This window comes from Choloepus didactylus, chromosome 3 (assembly GCF_015220235.1).
Source record: "Choloepus didactylus isolate mChoDid1 chromosome 3, mChoDid1.pri, whole genome shotgun sequence".
Taxonomy (NCBI): domain Eukaryota; kingdom Metazoa; phylum Chordata; class Mammalia; order Pilosa; family Megalonychidae; genus Choloepus; species Choloepus didactylus.
The window spans coordinates 120029041-120047282 of NC_051309.1; the positions used below are offsets into that span (position 1 = coordinate 120029041).

An 18242-nucleotide genomic window follows, 5' to 3' on the forward strand; every position below is an offset into this window, starting at 1 on the left:
GGGCATTTTTCATGATAGGCCTGCTTCTAGGAAATTTTAATAAAAAAGCGGTTCAGAAAATAGAGATAAGTTCTGGCACCTTGTATCTTAAATACCAGCTTTCTGACGTAATGCAATTTGACATGTCCAGAGCTATTAATACAAACACAAACATTTGCATTCAAAACAGAATGGCCTTTCTACAACCATGTCTTAACATTTATTCATCCATTCTGCCAGGTCCTGGAGATGCCAGGGAGAACAGGCAAATCAATTCCTGCTCTACAGGGTTTGTAATCTATTGAAGGAGACATCAAACAATGGTTAATTACTGTGGTGATAAGTCCCATGAAGTAGGAGAGCACAGTGCTCTGAGTACATAATAGGGGTGTCCTTACCTGCCCTTTTCAGGCAGAGGAAATCAGAACGTGTGAAGGCCATGAGTCAGGAACAAACAGGGCCAAGCAATTATTGTGGCTTGCTGCATTTTGCTCTTTTAATTCAGAAAGCCAATTTTCACTCAAAGAGAAAGAATTTGTTTTGCTTCAAAAATGTTTGCCCTTCATCACTGGCTTACATGTGTAACTGGGCACCCAGGTGGAATTTAAGTGAGACTCATGTCCGAACCTTTGGTTTTGGGGCAGGGCAGAGAGATGGGGAGCCTGTAGGAGAGCTGGGCAGGGGATGGTTGGAAGGAGTCTAGATAAGTAACGGTGTCTTCTGCTGGGCTCTGATATGTCTGGTGGCCGTAGGAGTCCATTTACAATGGGGCTGAGGACCTTCAGGAAGGGCACCCATTCAAGGGGAAGGTGAAGGAATCCCAATGAACTCAACCCAAGGAAAGCTTTGGCCCATGCAGGGGAAGGAGTAGAGATTCCAATGCAAAGTGCGGTGGCTGTTACCCCAATCCATCCCCTGGCTTTCTCAGTGCGTATCTGGGTCCTCAGTAGGAAGGAGGCCAGCTTTCTCACACGGAACACCTAACCTAGGGGAAACAGGCATCTTGCCTCACAGCAGAGCAGAGGGTGCCCTGCGTTTCAGAGCGATAGTGGAAACCTGCTGAGAACTGCTAAACCTGCCTGTGCACAGAGAGAGTTCAGGATCCAGTGGAGAGACGAAATAGCAGCTGGGCTTGGTGGGGATGTGAGGTGAGGTGGGGTTGACCACATCTGGTGAAGCAGAATATTCATAAAAGAAATGCCTGAGAGAGCAGTGACTGTGAGACACCCCTTGGCAATTTCCAAAATTAGATGCAAGGCACTTGGCAGGAAGTCAGAGGTCCATCAGTGGGAGCAACAAACTAGCAAAACATTTGCCTCTATAGGCTGTTGGGTCCTGGAGAAATTCATGTTACATGTAAATGAACAAATGAGTCAGCATGTCCACTTAAGGCAATTTGGAAGTTCGGTAGGTTTATTTATGCTGAATTGGTTTTATAATTCTGAAACTAAGTAAAAATTATAAGTGCATCTAGTTTGGAGATAAAGGGTTCATTTTGCAAAAATGTTCTGGATTTTACAGTAATTAATAAATAAATATGAGCAGAGGTGGATGCAGGAATAGCAAACAATTACTTGCTTTCCCTTCATGGAGATTGGCTGCCTTAAGAAACACCCACTGGCATTTTCATAAATAAAACAATAGAGAAACACCCAGGGGGACAGATTTTCCATCTAGTATGAAAGGAATTAGTGTGGTCAATAGAAAAGGAAGCTGTGTATGAAATCCCAGAGTATAGCACAGTGTTTTAACCCTGGGGATTTGGAAATACCAAAGATGAGAGAATGTAGTAGTAAGAGCATAGGCTGGTGTGTCAGAAGGGGACTGACTGCATCTTGTTTTAAGTGTGTGTATGTGTGTGAATTTTTGCCATATAAATACATATTCTATAATACATACATATATAAGGTAAAAAACCAATGCTTCCTTCCTTCAGCTATCATGTAGATGAAAAACAGTGGTGAAAACATAAAAGATTACAGCTCAGTGGGATAATTAATTAGATAATTTCTTTTTAGGTCAGTAAGATTGAATCTTTTTCTGATGCAGTGCTTCTCTCAACTTGCCTGGAGTTTTTTGATTAGTGTTATTATATCATGGACTGAGAGAGGCAGAGAGCACAAGAACATTTCTTGTGTGCATGTGTTTGGTGTATAGTTTTGTGGTACTGGGGAGACCCTCAGTGTAATCTCCCTTCCACCCCCCAACTATGGAAATCCTTGTGTTCAGTGTAGCTTTTCAGCAGAGCTTCCCCTTTTGATCTCCTGGAGCAGTGTCTGGCAGTAATCAAGAATCCCTCCCCAAAGCCCCCTTGAGGGACTGGGGGTAAATGTGGAAATATTAAACTTCCCCACCTGGGGAATTATTGATGTTCTCACAAGCATTGGGGGCTACCAATTTAGAAGGCCAAGCCCTCAATCTTGGGGCTTGCCCTTATGAAGCTTGTTACTGAAAGAAGGCTAAGACTACTTAAAATTCTGCCTGAGAGTCACCCCCAGAGAACCTCTTTCTCTTTCATTGCTCAGATGTGGCCTCTCTACCAGGCCTGGAGAATAAGAAGCTAATGTTAAAGATCAACCAGTGGGGATCTATTTTAACTATTTAAACCTGATCACTGATTGAGGACATCCCTTGTGGCTCCAACTGATTTCACTCATACTGAAAAACAACAAAAAGCAACCAAGAGTGATCATGTAGTGGAAATATTGACATTCTGACCTTCTTATTTTCTTACCTAGGAAACCTATTATACTTCTTGGTCTTGGAGTTTCACAAGTACAGTATTTTTGTTAGCTGGACAGTATAAAATGCTTGTATGTTTTAATGCTTGTTTATTCATCACTGAGGCTTGCATTTTATGAGGTCGTGTTTCTACCAGGAGCTACGTGATAGCGCAGTTGTTTATATTAAGTTCTGGGACCTGCTTGATTTTCCTTTTTTTTTTTTTTTTTGGTGTAGTCAATACTTCAGGTGATGTCTGGAGATAAGAAAATACATTAGAATGCAAATAAATAAAAAGTTCTGTCTTAATATATTCTGAGATTATGTGAAGACATAATATTCATAATAATTTGATTATGGAAAATATCCACAAATAGAGGTTCTTGGGTTTTCAATAAAAATATAAATGCTCTAAGGCCGTCATTGCCATGTATTGTATGGATGCTCCAAAAATTCCACAAACAATGACATAAGGCATTTAATCTAAAAAGTATGCAATAGAACATGGGAAACCAACACCGGAAGTTGAAGGCCAAATTATCTTAGGACAAAGATATGAATAACTAGGACTATCCTCGTTAACAGCTGGCAGCTATGTAAGTAGAGGGCTTACTCATCACTATGAGGGAGGTGCTTTGCTTGCTGAATATTTTCCCCAACATATACTTTCCTCCAAAAACACTTCGTTCAATGACATGCAAAGTGGCTACTAGTTCAGTGTAGACTATTGGAATTTTATTCATTTATACTATACTTCTTTTCAAAAGATTTGAATGACTGCAATGAAATTGAAGATTAGATTCAAATCTCATTCCTTCTACTCCTGTGATATTTGATCTAATGAGCGAATTTTTCTCATCTGTAAAATGGGGGTCCAACTTAAGACTTCCCCACTAGGACTGCTCTGGTAAACTAACAGATGGTGGAAATCATGTAAATTGTAAAATGTTATCCACATGAAAGCTATGATTAGTATTGAAAGGCAAGACATCTTGTGGGATTTTGGGGACAGCATCATTATCTGACTCTACTAAGGAAATGAGGAGTTTTAGTGACTCGTCTGTGTTCTGTGAGCACGTTGGTGTCAAGTATGGAAACAGCTTTTCTAAGATTTTTGCATAGTTATCAGTATCATTGGTGCCCCTTTGGACCTGGAACAGCAGAGAAAAGAAACAAAAACAGAATTTGATTTTAAATCAAAAGTAATTATTTTAATTCTAATACACCAGAAAAAATACTTTTTTAATGTCATGAAATAAGCACTTGAAAATAACAAGTCAGACATTGTTGTGATTTGCTCTGTGAGGCGTCTATGAATAGGCTTCTATTTGAACATATAGGCCTTGTGGTCCTAAAGAGGCTCAATTTTCTAGTGGTTTTCAAGGTAGCAGCAAGCAACCTCCTGTCTGACCACCTCCAGACAGGCAGACCTGTCTGAAATGGACACAACTGGGGAACACTATTAGGCTACTTCTGTACCTTTCCTGATTTTGTCCACTGTGAGAAAGCTTCAAGTGCAACTGCGCATTGGGAAATAGCAGGGTTTACATATCAACATATGAGTTGGGCCTCTTCGGTTCTGGCCTAAATGAGCTGCAAATATGGCTTGGCTCTGATTTATGGAATCAGTTTCTTTTATTTAACCAGTTGCTTCAGAAGAAGTTTACTGCAGTGAAATTTTGAGTTTGGTTTTGTTGATGTACCTATGGCAAGACTTTTGCCGGCCCAACCTAAAACCAAAGTGCCTTGATTGACCCTTCCCCAAATCCACACATTGATGTGCTCCCATTACCCATCTCTTTAGTACTAGGACAACTCCTGTTTCACTTAAAAAAAGAATGTGTAATTCAGAAGGAGAAAGGGGAAACCAGAAGCTTGTTTTTCTTTTTGCGCCACCCCCCTGCCCCCACTTCTTCTGTGAGCCATGAATTTGAAAAGTGTCTTGATGAGGAAAACAACTTGTGATACAATAGGCTTGCAAAAATGTTATGATGCTCTGCCAAGGTGTACCTAACTGGGCTCTTCAGCTATGGATTCTGCCATATGGCTCATGGACGTTTATAACTGGAGTGTGTCACAACTGGCATTCAAGAAAATGCTTTAACTGCACTGACACTTTAGTTGTACTAAGTACCTGCACGTGAAGGGCGTTGACTTGCTGGCAAATTTCATACTGATTGTCTGCACAAAATAGGATATTTTTGCACAAGTTTTGCTGTGTGCATTCTCAGCAGAATCTCTTCTGTGTGGTAATGGGTCCGAGGCACAAAGAATCAGGTCTAATATATGTGAAACAAATATGAAAGGGACAGAAGAACAATATAAAAAGCTACAGGAGACAATGACTCACAGCATTAACATACCATCCCAAACTGATAATAAAATATTTATTCTCAAAAACAAAAAAGATTAGAAAAGTTATTTTCTCTTCAACTACTGGAAAGTTTTGGCTTTCATCACGAAATTCCCACACAACTACATTTTCAGGATGGAAACTTTCAGGGAAATAAGTGTCTAAAATAGACAGACATGGGCCATGCCGGTGCAACATGAAGTGCTGGACTCTGGAGGCAAGATCTAATTGGTCTTCACTGCTCTCTTAACACCTGTTCTGAATCAGCAGATGGCCCATCCAACAGCTGAAAGAATCATTAACCAAACTGGTAGGGAAAAGCCCTCAAATTTTGTTGTAGATCTCTCAGTTGTGCAACACACACAGAGTCTCTAAGTTCTATCAGAATGAAGAAGAAATCATAACCTGACCATGCTGTTTCTCCCTGGTAATTCAGCAGTCTGGGAATGAGGCCAGACTTCTGGCATGTTCTACCACTGTGTAATTGAAGTCACTTTGTTACTGAGATGTAACAGGCATTATGTTATCATGAAGATACCACATCTGATTTTTAAAAGAATTCTATGGATCTCTTTCCTAGAATTACTCTCCTAGGTTCCTACTGTCTTAACATTCAATTCTATAAAAACCCCACTCAAATGAAGTTTCTGACCCAGTCCAGAGCTACCTTAGTAAAGAGAGGTGAAGAAGTGGAGATATTATCTGTCCTTTCTTTCTTCACTAGCACATGCATGTAAGTATTATTTCCATTCACACCACCCCCACCACCTTATTTTTATATGGAGAGTGATTAGAAAGGATGGGAGAAAATTACCTGGACTAATATCCTCAACCCATGATTTCAATTCGATATTTTAGACCTGGCTTTGGATATAAGTAAGGTGGTAGCTGCAAACTAGAAGGTCCAGATAACACCCCTTGCTCGAAGAATAGAGTATTTCTCACCAGAATGTTTTCCAGTGCAAACTCATGGACCCTGGCTGAGGCTCAGACCCAGTATATGAAATTGCACATATAGATATATGAAATCAAGGATTTGTTTTTATCCAGGAATGATGTTCTATCATACTTTGATTGGAATGCAATGGAAAATCTTGAATACAAAGATAATCTATTGCAGCATAGGGGGACAGCTATAAAAACTTGCCTGCCTAAGTTTACTGGAATGCTAACTGACAGTAGAACTATCTATGTGGCAGTCCATTCTCAGGTAGGTTTTACATTTCCCATGAGCTAGTGACCCAGTCTCATATATGATTATAATTAAGCAGTTAAGCTGAGATGTTAAATGTATTGTACTGAAACTGCAATTCCAGAATAATTCTTTAAATGTCTTTTTTTCTTTCCATGATAAACATTGGAAATGCCTTAGATATAGTCACCATAATTTAAGAACTATTTCTTAGACATTCAACTTGTCAACAACCATTCTAAATTGTTTCACACTGAACAAAAGTATGAACCCAATATAAAGATAAAAGTGCTTTGGAAGCATCATTTGCAATCTACTTAAGGTTTATGTTCATTTCCATATTCTAACCATCATTAAAAGATCATAGACAAATCATTGAATTAAATAATTAAATTAAATCAACCAAGTGAGCTTCTAACTACTCCATTAAACTCAAGTCAGTTGTTATTTTGCCTTTTCCTCATTTTAATTACTCTGCTCATTTTCTGTTATAAGGAAAAAAAAAGCTTATTGCACAGTATTATGTATTCTCAAGGTTCAAAAACAATATTATTTGCATCCCAAGAATCTACTAGCTGGTTCTTATAGCAGGACCTATCTTTTCAGCTCATGTCAGTTTTTGCCCTAGTAATAGTACATTCCTCCATCGATTGTTTCTCATCTATGAACCAATGTCAACACATTATAAACTGTTCACAATAATTTAGCACAGATGCAACAGTTTTGCTTCCCTCCCCTTCACCTTCTTCCCACAACCCCCATGTCTACTTTCCACGACTTGGTTTGCGTGTATTCTCTGTTCATTGTCCAAACCATTCACACAGAATGGAATAAAACTTTATTCTTTTTAAATTCCACACATAGATGCTGAAAAGCTCTTGTCATCTCCGACAGAAAAGCAGAGCAGCTCTGTTTCATGAATGACACCACAATTAAAGCTAAAATAATATAAAAATAATCTGAAAAATCCCTTTTACTGTACACTCTCAAATAAAGCAAAAAAGATAAACAACTGTTTCTTTTTCTGCTAGCCGGAAAATGTGTTTCTATTCATTTGGGCTTTGAAATTCAGTGCCCCCCACATCTGTGTGCATGTGTGGTTGTGTGTCTATAATCTATGCAGTGTGGGGAGCCCCTAATCTTTTCATCTAGTTTGTCTAATCATTAAACTACTTGACCAATTAGAATACTATTATATCACATTGAACAACTTTACATAATTGCTTCTTTAAAATACTAGAAGCGTTTACACATTTATTTGGCTTGTAAAGGACTGAAATATTACAGATAATCTAACTTTTTTTTTTTTTAAGAATATGGCTCTTAATAAATTGATTTTCTGAGTTCCAGAGCAAAAGTCCCTTTTAAAAAATGTCTGAAGCTGACTTGAAGCGGGATGCATTCTGATTTGATAAAAAATATGATCACTATTGTATATCATTTAAAACTTGAGGGGTAAGTCTACATATAAGGGGCCCTTTGCTGTCAACTGTTCTCAGCCAGCCTGGGAATGAAGTGTGTTTGCTGAAGGATCTCCACTTGACCAGCAGAGGGCACTTTAAACACCTCTACATTGCTTGGGCAGCAAATGCAGATGATGCAGAAACACAGTGTTCACCCCAAATCAAGAAGATCCCTGCAGATCTCTTTTTGAAATTCACAAAAATATAGAAAATAAGGACTGTACCATGGGGTTTCGTTTGGAAAGTTGTGAGTATGCATGAGGTTAGATGGGAGGGGTATACGTGTTGTTTGTCTACTGAATTGATCTTCAGCTTGCCTCTTTTTCCTACTGCCATTCCCCTCTCCCAGCTCAGAAATGGTATGGAATGGAACGTTTTTACAGACAGTACTGAATTCATTTGCAGATCATTTGGTTGAGTTTCCATCTCTTCTATTCTGTCTTTACCATTCCGTTCAAAGCCTGGGCAACTGAAGAAAGGATAAAGCTTCCTTTCTCATTTAAGAGTATAAATTGCAGTTTAACTATCAGAAATGCTTTGGGAACTGGTCTGCAGTGTTTCAATCTGCCCAGGAAGAACCTTGGAAAAGTATTGTGCCCCTTTTGGTTTTGGCAAACTCACTAGCTTGAGGCTGTGCAGCAAGGGGAAAAATATCAGTCTTTCTCTTAGTTGAAATACAGTTGTTTACATCCATTTTCACAAGAGGTGATAGAGACATCTGTTCTCATGGGGGCTACATCTACCAACCTTTCTTAAAAAAGGCTTTAATGTTTGCAAAAGCATAATTTTTCTAGATGCATACCCTGTGTCTCTTTCATTTTTATCTTTTCTATTGGCTCCACTTGAGTGTCTACAAACATTAAAGAGGCTTGTGTATGTGTGCTCGCACAGTTTTTTAAGTTAAATTCTTTCAGCTTTAGAGAAATATAACACTCAGTAAACGCATTTTTTCATATAGCGTTAATAGCTTTGTTTGCCTTTCTTTCTTTCTCCCTATCTTAGATTCACTTTTGTTCTCATTTGTCCTGGAGTTCACAGAGAAGGAGAGAATAGGGTCTTCCAGCAGCAGTCCTTTAAGATGGAGGTGAACTCAGTGAGTCCTCACCAAAAAAAGGATCATAAACTTACTGGGTTAAGTCAACCTAATTATCCCTAAGCTGCCTTGGGTTTTGTGTTTGCTCGTTATGTTTTGTTTTAGCTGCACCATATGTGATTCCTTGTGCCATTTTCATTTGTCTATTATTTTTCTTGATGACCCTGAGCTACAGCTTCCTCCTTGGTTCCAACACTATTCAGCCTTTCTCGTTTTCCTAATTTTGCTGATGTAGGCCTCAAAGAAGAAATGGCAGAAGAGCACAAAGTAGCTGAGGTACATGAGTGAAGACCAGAAGATGTTCTGAAAGTGAGAGTGACACTGCTCCTGCTGCATCCAGGAAAAGACCAGGTAGTTAATTACACAGCCTATCACCATCTGGGTGATCTGGGACAAGGTGATGAACATGGCAAACTTCCGGGAGACTCGGAACCCGGCTGCCCGCAAGGCATAGTAAGAGTACATCACGGCGTGCACGATATAGTTCATAGTCATGAACCAACCACCCCCGGCAACCATGTCTTTGTAGGAGTACCAAGAGTACAGGAGCACAGTGATGTGGTGGTACCAGTGTAGGAAGATCAGCTTCTGCTTCCTCAGAATAATGAATATCGTGTCCCCTGAAAGACAAAGAAGGAAAAGAACATACATGAATCCTTTGACAATGACCTCATGATAATTTCTATTTTTACAAGAAGGTAGAGAACTTCTAGATTAACCAGGTGTGAATCCTGCGCGGTAATTTCCTAGCTCTATCACCTTGGGCAAGTTATTTATCCTCCCTAATTTCTAGTTTCCACTTCTGTAAAATGAGGATAAAAATGGGGATAATGATAGTTGTTTGTGGAGTTGTCTGAAAATTCAACTGGATAATCAACATGCCTACCTGACACATAGTAAGGACTCAATAATTGTTACTCTAAAAAAGGCAATGTATAGAAAATCCTGTTAATTTCTGATGTGTAAGGGACATCAACAACCATGCTGACCAACTCTCTTTCAGACTGTATATTTTAGGAAAATATCACATGGAGGGGTCAAGTGTCTTGCCTTGGGTCAAGTATCAATTGAGTGAAACAGGTGCCCAGAGAAATGTTCTTTGGGCTCTCTAGAATAGTAATGCCATTATTTTTATATGTGACATGATGAAAGGTACCCCTCAAACACATATTTTTATGATCTCCCTGTAAAATGTAAATTGTAGCCAAATGGCAATGAGGAAAGTAAGATTTAAGCAAAAGGCAAAAAAAGAAAAGTGGGAACAAAAGGCATTTGCACACAGGCACACATTTGCTGAAGAGGATAATAAGAAAGCTTTATACCAATAAATAAAGTGATTAAAACCTGGAAATGACAAGATTTTATGGAACTGACTCTGAATAAGCTTTCCAAAATCTATCAAAAAATTTTTTTAACACTATCCCTTTCAAGAAAAAGACTGCTGTTTCTGGGGTAGGGTATTTATACTTCTAGAAACTAGAATTATAATCAGTTAAGTAGACCCTAAATATCTACAGTGATTTTCTGAAAAGTCTGGAGATTCTGAAAAATATACTGTAGATCATTTATGTTAAAAATGATGAAGTGTCTCTCGCCCCATCACCCAAGGTGCCAAAAGAAAAGAAGGCAAAGGGAAAAAAGGTGGCCCCAGCCACTGCTGTCGTGAAGAAGCAGGAAGCCAGGAAGGTGGTAAATCCTCTATTTGAGAAAAGGCCCAAGAATTTTGGCATTGGACAGGGCATCCACCCCAAAAGGGACACCACCTGCTTTGTAAAATGGCCCCACTATATCTGGCTGCAGTGGCAAAGGGCTATCCACTACAAGCAGCAGAACATGCCCCTCCATCCCTGCCCACCTCCACCATCAACCAGTTCACCCAGGCCTTGGACCTCCAAACAGCCACTCAACTGGTTAAGGTAATCCAAAAGTACAGACCAGAGACAAAGCAAGAGAAGCAGCAGAGGCTGTTGGCCCAGGCTGAGAAGAAAGCTGCAGGCAAAGGGATGTCCCCACAAGAGGCCACCTGTGCTTTGAGTAAGGGTGAACATGGTTACCACCTTGGTGGAAAACAAGAAGGCCCAGCTGATAGTGACTGCACATGATGTGGACCCCATCGAGCTGGCTGTCTTCCTGCCCATGTAGTGTAGCAAAATGGAGGTCCCCTACTGCATCATCAAGGGGAAGGCCAGGCTGGGATGCTTTGTCTGCAGAAAGACCTGCACCAGGGTTGCTTCACACAGGTTAACTTGGAACACAAAGGAGCACTAGCTAAGCTGGTGGAAGCTATTGGGACCCATTACAACAACAGATATGATGAGATCTGCAGTCACTGGGGAGACAATGTCCTGGGTCCAAAATCTGTGGCTTGCATTGCCAAGCTAGAGAGGGCAAAGGCTAAAGAACTTATCACTAAACTGGGTTAAATTTACACAGTTTTCTGTATAATAAATGTTCTCCTTTAACCAAAAAAAAAAAAAAAAAAAAAAAAAAGGAATAGTAGCAAAATAAATTAGGTGTATCCTTATCAATGGCAAGTGAGGTAATAAATATATCCAAATTCTATTAAAAAATCAGTAAAAATGGATATAGATGCTGGGATTTGAGACAGAGGATTTATGCAGGAAGATGTATGGTTCTTTTTCCTATCTTTATTATCAGACGTGGGAAAAACCAGTACCCTTCAGGGCCTTAGGTGAATTCAAACCTGACTGCCTAACTAGAAACTCCCTCTTATTCTGGAATGTAGTGAAGCATAAAGGGAACTAGCAGAGAGCCCTCCCTATCAGTAAAACCACAGCTGTCTTAGCCCTCTTTTTGCTTCACACATTTGCTAATATGCTTGGTACTAGGAAGATCCCAGGAATGCTGGGCCTTGGAAAGACTTACACGGTTCTGATGGCCATGGTGAAATAATAGAGCTGGAGGTCCAAATCCATTCAGCAGGAGCTATTAGTTTATTTCCCTACCGGATTGTTAATCGTTAGGAAGGATATGTTTAGCATAGAAAAGGAAAGTTGCCAGTTGCTGCGTTTCTGAAACTATTATAAAATTTTCTTTGAAGCCCTCTTTCTTCTTGGGAGATGCCTGACTTTTATTTTGACAATAAATGTCTAAGACAGGCTAATACTGATAGATGGTGATGGTAAATCTCAGATGTATACTTAAGGGACAAAACTGGTGTCGGGAGACTTGGGGTCCACTTCTTGGTATTAAACTGTGCTATTTTTGCCTGCCTGTCAAAGATCCGTCATTTCTGTGTAATTACTACTCTGGCTCTGCTTCTTCTGTAGACACAATAATTCTGGCCTACCTTTGTTCACAGTGGAAAGAAGGTGGAAGTTCAAGGAAATTCATATTAAAAACAAATTTAGGCGGGGCAAGATGGCAGACTGGTGAGCTGCATGTTTTAGTTACTCCTCCAGGAAAGTAGGTAGAAAGCCAGGAACTGCGTGGACTGGACACCACAGAGAAATCTGACTTTGGGCATACTTCATACAACACTCATAACACATTGAACTGCTGAGATCAGCGAAATCTGTAAGTTTTTGTGGCCAGGGGACCCGCGCCCCTCCCTGCCAGGCTCAGTCCCATGGGAGGAGGGGCTGTCAGCTCCGGGAAGGAGAAGGGAGAACTGCAGTGGCAGCCCTTATCGGAATCTCATTCTACTGATCCAAACTCCAACCATAGGTAGACTGAGACCAGACACCAGAGAATCTGAGAGCAGCCAGCCCAGCAGAGAGGAGACAGGCATAGAAAAAAAAAACACGAAAAACTCCAACATAAAAGCAGAGGATTTTTGGAGTTCTGGTGAACATAGAAAGGGAAAGGGCAGAGCTCAGGCCCTGAGGCGCATATTCAAATCCCGAAGAAAAGCTGATCTCTCTGCCCTGTGGACCTTTCCTTAATGGCCCTGGTTGCTTTGTCTCTTAGCATTTCAATAACCCGTTAGATCTCTGAGGAGGGCCTTTTTTTTAATCCTTTTTTCTTTTTCTAAAACAATTACTCTAAGAAGCCCAATACATAAAGCTTCAAAGACTTGCAATTTGGGCAGGTCAAGTCAAGAGCAGAACTAAGAGAGCTCTGAGACAAAAGGCAATAATCCAGTGGCTGAGAAAATTCACTAAACACCACAACTTCCCAAGAAAAGGGGGGTGTCTGCTCACAGACATCATCCTGGTGGACAGGAAACACTCCTGCACATTGACAGCCCATAGCCCAGAGCTGCCCCAGACAACCCAGTGTGACAGAAGTGCTTCAAATAACAGGCACACACCACAAAACTGGGCGTGGACATTAGCCTTCCCTGCAACCTCAGCTGATTGTCCCAGAGTTGGGAAGGTGGAGCAGTGTGAATTAACAAAGCCCCATTCAGCCATCATTTCAGCAGACTGGGAGCCTCCCTACACAGCCCAGCAGCCCAGAACTGCCCTGGGGGGACGGCACTCACCTGTGACATAGCACAGTCATCCCTCAACAGAGGACCCGGGGTGAACAGCCTGGAAGAGGACCCCACTTGCAAGTCTCAGGAGCCATACGCCAATACCAAGGACTTGTGGGTCAGTGGCAGAGACAAACTGTGGCAGGACTGAACTGAAGAATTAGACTATTGCAGCAGCTTTAAAACTCTAGGATCACCAGGGAGATTTGATTGTTAGGGCCACCCCCCCCTGACTGCCCAGAAACACGCCCCATATACAGGGCAGGCAACACCAACTACACACGCAAGCTTGGTACACCAATTGGACCCCACAAGACTCACTCCCCCACTCACCAAAAATGCTAAGCAGGGGAGAACTGGCTTGCGGAGAACAGGTGGCTCGTGGACGCCACCTGCTGGTTAGTTAGAGAAAGTGTACGCCACGAAGCTGTAGATCTGATAAATTAGAGATAAGGACTTCAATTGGTCTACAAATCCTAAAAGAACCCTATCAAGTTCAGCAAATGCCACGAGGCCAAAACAACAGAAAATTATAAAGCATATGAAAAAACCAGACGATATGGATAACCCAAGCCCAAGCACCCAAATCAAAAGCTCAGAAGAGACACAGCACCTAGAGCAGCTACTCAAAGAACTAAAGATGAACAATGAGACCATAGTACGGGATACAAAGGAAATCAAGAAGACCCTAGAAGAGCATAAAGAAGACATTGCAAGACTAAATAAAAAAATGGATGATCTTATGGAAATTAAAGAAACTGTTGACCAAATTAAAAAGATTCTGGACACTCATAGTACAAGACTAGAGGAAGCTGAACAATGAATCAGTGACCTGGAAGATGACAGAATGGAAAATGAAAGCATAAAAGAAAGAATGGGGAAAATAATTGAAAAAATCGAAATGGACCTCAGGGATATGATAGATAATATGAAACATCCGAACATAAGACTCATTGGTGTCCCAGAAGGGGAAGAAAAGGGTAAAGGTCTAGGAAGAGTATTCAAAGAAATTGTTGGGGAAAACTTCCCAAATCTTCTAAACAACATAAATACACAAATCATAAATGCTCAGCGAACTCCAAATAGAATAAATCCAAATAAACCCACTCCGACACATATACTGAGCACACTATCAAACACGGAAGAGAAGGAGAAGTTCTGAAAGCAGCAAGAGAAAAGCAATTCACCACATACAAAGGAAACAGCATAAGACTAAGTAGTGACTACTCAGCAGCCACCATGGAGGCAAGAAGGCAGTGGCACGATATATTTAAAATTCTGGGTGAGAAAAATTTCCAGCCAAGAATACTTTATCCAGCAAAGCTCTCCTTCAAATTTGAGGGAGAGCTTAAATTTTTCACAGACAAAGAAATGCTTAGAGAATTTGCTAACAAGAGACCTGCCCTACTGGAGATACTAAAGGGAGCCCTACAGACAGAGAAACAAAGAAAGGACAGAGAGACTTGGAGAAAGGTTCAGTACTAAAGAGATTCGGTATGGGTACAATAAAGGATATTAATAGACAGAGGGGAAAAATATGACAAACATAAACCAAAGGATAAGATGGCTGATTCAAGAAATGCCTTCACGGTTATAACGTTGAATGTAAATGGATTAAACTCCCCAATTAAAAGATACAGATTCGCAGAATGGATCAAACAAAATGAACATCAATATGTTGCATACAAGAGACTCATCTTAGACACAGGGACACAAAGAAACTGAAAGTGAAAGGATGGAAAAAAATATTTCATGCAAGCTACAGCCAAAAGAAAGCAGGTGTAGCAATATTAATCTCAGATAAAATAGACTTCAAATGCAGGGATGTTTTGAGAGACAAAGAAGGCCACTACATACTAATAAAAGGGGCAATTCAGCAAGAAGAAAAAACAATCCTAAATGTCTATGCACCCAATCAAGGTGCCACAAAATACATGAGAGAAACACTGGCAAAACTAAAGGAAGCAATTGATGTTTCCACAATAATTGTGGGAGACTTCAACACATCACTCTCTCCTATAGATAGATCAACCAGACAGAAGACCAATAAGGAAATTGAAAACCTAAACAATCTGATAAATGAATTAGATTTAACAGACATATACAGGACATTACATCCCAAATCACCAGGATACACATACTTTTCTAGTGCTCACGGAACTTTCTCCAGAATAGATCATATGCTGGGACATAAAACAAGCCTCAATAAATTTAAAAAGGTTGAAATTATTCAAAGCACATTCTCTGACCACAATGGAATACAATTAGAAGTCAATAACCATCAGAGACTTAGAAAATTCACAAATACCTGGAAGTTAAACAACACACTTCTAAACAATCAGTGGGTTAAAGAAGAAATAGCAAGAGAAATTGCTAAATAAATAGAGACGAATGAAAATGAGAACACAACATACCAAAACCTATGGGATGCAGCAAAAGCAGTGCTAAGGGGGAAATTTATAGCACTAAACGCATATATTAAAAAGGAAGAAAGAGCCAAAATCAAAGAACTAATGGATCAACTGAAGAAGCTAGAAAATGAACAGCAAACCAATCCTAAACCAAGTACAAGAAAAGAAATAACAAGGATTAAAGCAGAAATAAATGACATAGAGAACAAAAAAACAATAGAAAGGATAAATATCACCAAAAGTTGGTTCTTTGAGAAGATCAACAAGATTGACAAGCCCCTAGCTAGACTGACAAAATCAAAAAGAGAGAAGACCCATATAAACAAAATAATGAATGAAAAAGGTGACATAACTGCAGATCCCGAAGAAATTAAAAAAATTATAAGAGGATATTATCAACAACTGTATGGCAACAAACTGGATAATGTAGAACAAATGGACAATTTCCTGGAAACATATGAACAACCTAGACTGACCAGAGAAGAAACAGAAGACCTCAACCAACCCATCACAAGCAAAGAGATCCAATCAGTCATCAAAAATCTTCCCACAAATAAATGCCCAGGGCCAGATGGCTTCACAGGGGAATTCTACCAAACTTTCCAGAAAGAACTGACACCAATCTTACTCAAACTCTTTCAAAACATTGAAGAAAATGGAACACTACCTAAGTCATTTGATGAAGCTAACATCAATCTAATACCAAAACCAGGCAAAGATGCTACAAAAAAGGAAAACTACCGGCCAATCTCCCTAATGAATATAGATGCAAAAATCCTCCACAAAATACTTGCAAATCGAATCCAAAGACATATTAAAAAATCATACACCATGACCAAGTGGGGCTCATTCCAGGCATGCAAGGATGGTTCAACATAAGAAAATCAATCAATGTATTAGAACACATTAAGAAGTCAAAAGGGAACAATCAATTGATCATCTCAATAGATGCTGAAAAAGCATTTGACAAAATCCAACATCCGTTTTTGATAAAAACACTTCAAAAGGTAGGAATTGAAGGAAACTTCCTCAACATGATAAAGAGCATATATGAAAAACCCACAACCAGCATAGTACTCAATGGTGAGAGACTGAAAGCCTTCCCTCTAAGATCAGTAACAAAACAAGGATGCCCGCTGTCACCACTGTTATTCAACATTGTGCTGGAAGTGCTAGCCAGGGCAATCCGGCAAGACAAAGAAATAAAAGGCATCCAAATTGGAAAAGAAGAAGTAAAACTGTCATTGTTTGCAGATGATATGATCTTATATCTAGAAAACCCTGAGAAATCGACGATACAGCTACTACAGCTAATAAACAAATTTAGCAAACTAGCGGGATACAAGATTAATGCACATAAGTCAGTAACGTTTCTATATGCTAGAAATGAACAAACTGAAGAGACACTCAAGAAAAAGATACCATTTTCAATAGCAACTAAAAAAATCAAGTACCTAGGAATAAACTTAACCAAAGATGTAAAAGACCTATACAAAGAAAACTACATAACTCTACTAAAAGAAATAGAAGGGGACCTTAAAAGATGGAAAAATATTCCATGTTCATGGATAGGAAGGCTAAATGTCATTAAGATGTCAATTCTACCCAAACTCATCTACAGATTCAATGCAATCCCAACCAAAATTCCAACAACCTACTTTTCAGACTTGGATAAGCTAGTTATCAAATTCATTTGGAAAGGGAAGATGCCTCAAATTGCTAAAGACACTCTAAAAAAGAAAAACGAAGTGGGAGGACTTACACTCCCTGACTTTGAAGCTTATTATAAAGCCACAGTTGCCAAAACAGCATGGTACTGGCACAAAGATAGACATATAGATCAATGGAATCGAATTGAGAATTCAGAGATAGACCCTCAGATCTATGGCCGACTGATCTTTGATAAGGCCCCCAAAGTCATTGAACTGAGTCATAATGGTCTTTTCAACAAATGGGGCTGGGAGAGTTGGATATCCATATCCAAAAGAATGAAAGAGGACCCCTACCTCACCCCCTACACAAAAATTAACTCAAAATGGATGAAAGATCTCAATATAAAAGAAAGTACCATAAAACTCCTAGAAGATAATGTAGGGAAACATCTTCAAGACCTTGTATTAGGCGGACACTTCCTAGGCTTTACACCCAAAGCACAAGCAACAAAAGAGAAAATAGATAAATGGGAACTCCTCAAGCTTAGAAGTTTCTGCACCTCAAAGGAATTTCTCAAAAAGGTAAAGAGGCAGCCAACTCAATGGGAAAAAATTTTTGGAAACCATGTATCTGACAAAAGACTGATATCTTGCATATATAAAGAAATCCTACAGCTCAATGACAATAGTACAGACAGCCCAATTATAAAATGGGCAAAAGATATGAAAAGACAGTTCTCTGAAGAGGAAATACAGATGGCCAAGAAACACATGAAAAAATGTTCAGCTTCACTAGCTATTAGAGAGATGCAAATTAAGACCACAATGAGATACTATCTAACACCGGTTAGAATGGCTGCCATTAAACAAACAGGAAACTACAAATGCTGGAAGGGATGTGGAGAAACTGGAACTCTTATTCATTGTTGGTGGGACTGTA

At 39.7% G+C, this 18242-nt stretch overlaps 1 protein-coding gene and 1 pseudogene across 3 annotated transcripts in view; one reads left to right on the forward strand and one right to left on the reverse strand.

The window, feature by feature from the left end:
- Nucleotides 1-5068: 5068 nt before the first annotated feature.
- ELOVL6 (ELOVL fatty acid elongase 6) overlaps nt 5069-18242 on the reverse strand; it is a 186955-nt gene continuing 173781 nt past the window's right edge. For all 3 annotated transcript variants that reach the window (XM_037830464.1, XM_037830465.1, XM_037830463.1), the window contains exon 5: nt 5069-9421. In XM_037830464.1, the coding sequence (XP_037686392.1) occupies nt 8997-9421 (425 nt within the window). In that variant the 3' untranslated portion in view covers nt 5069-8996. The remainder of the gene's footprint in view (nt 9422-18242) is intronic.
- On the forward strand, nt 10439-11224 carry LOC119529773 (annotated as a pseudogene).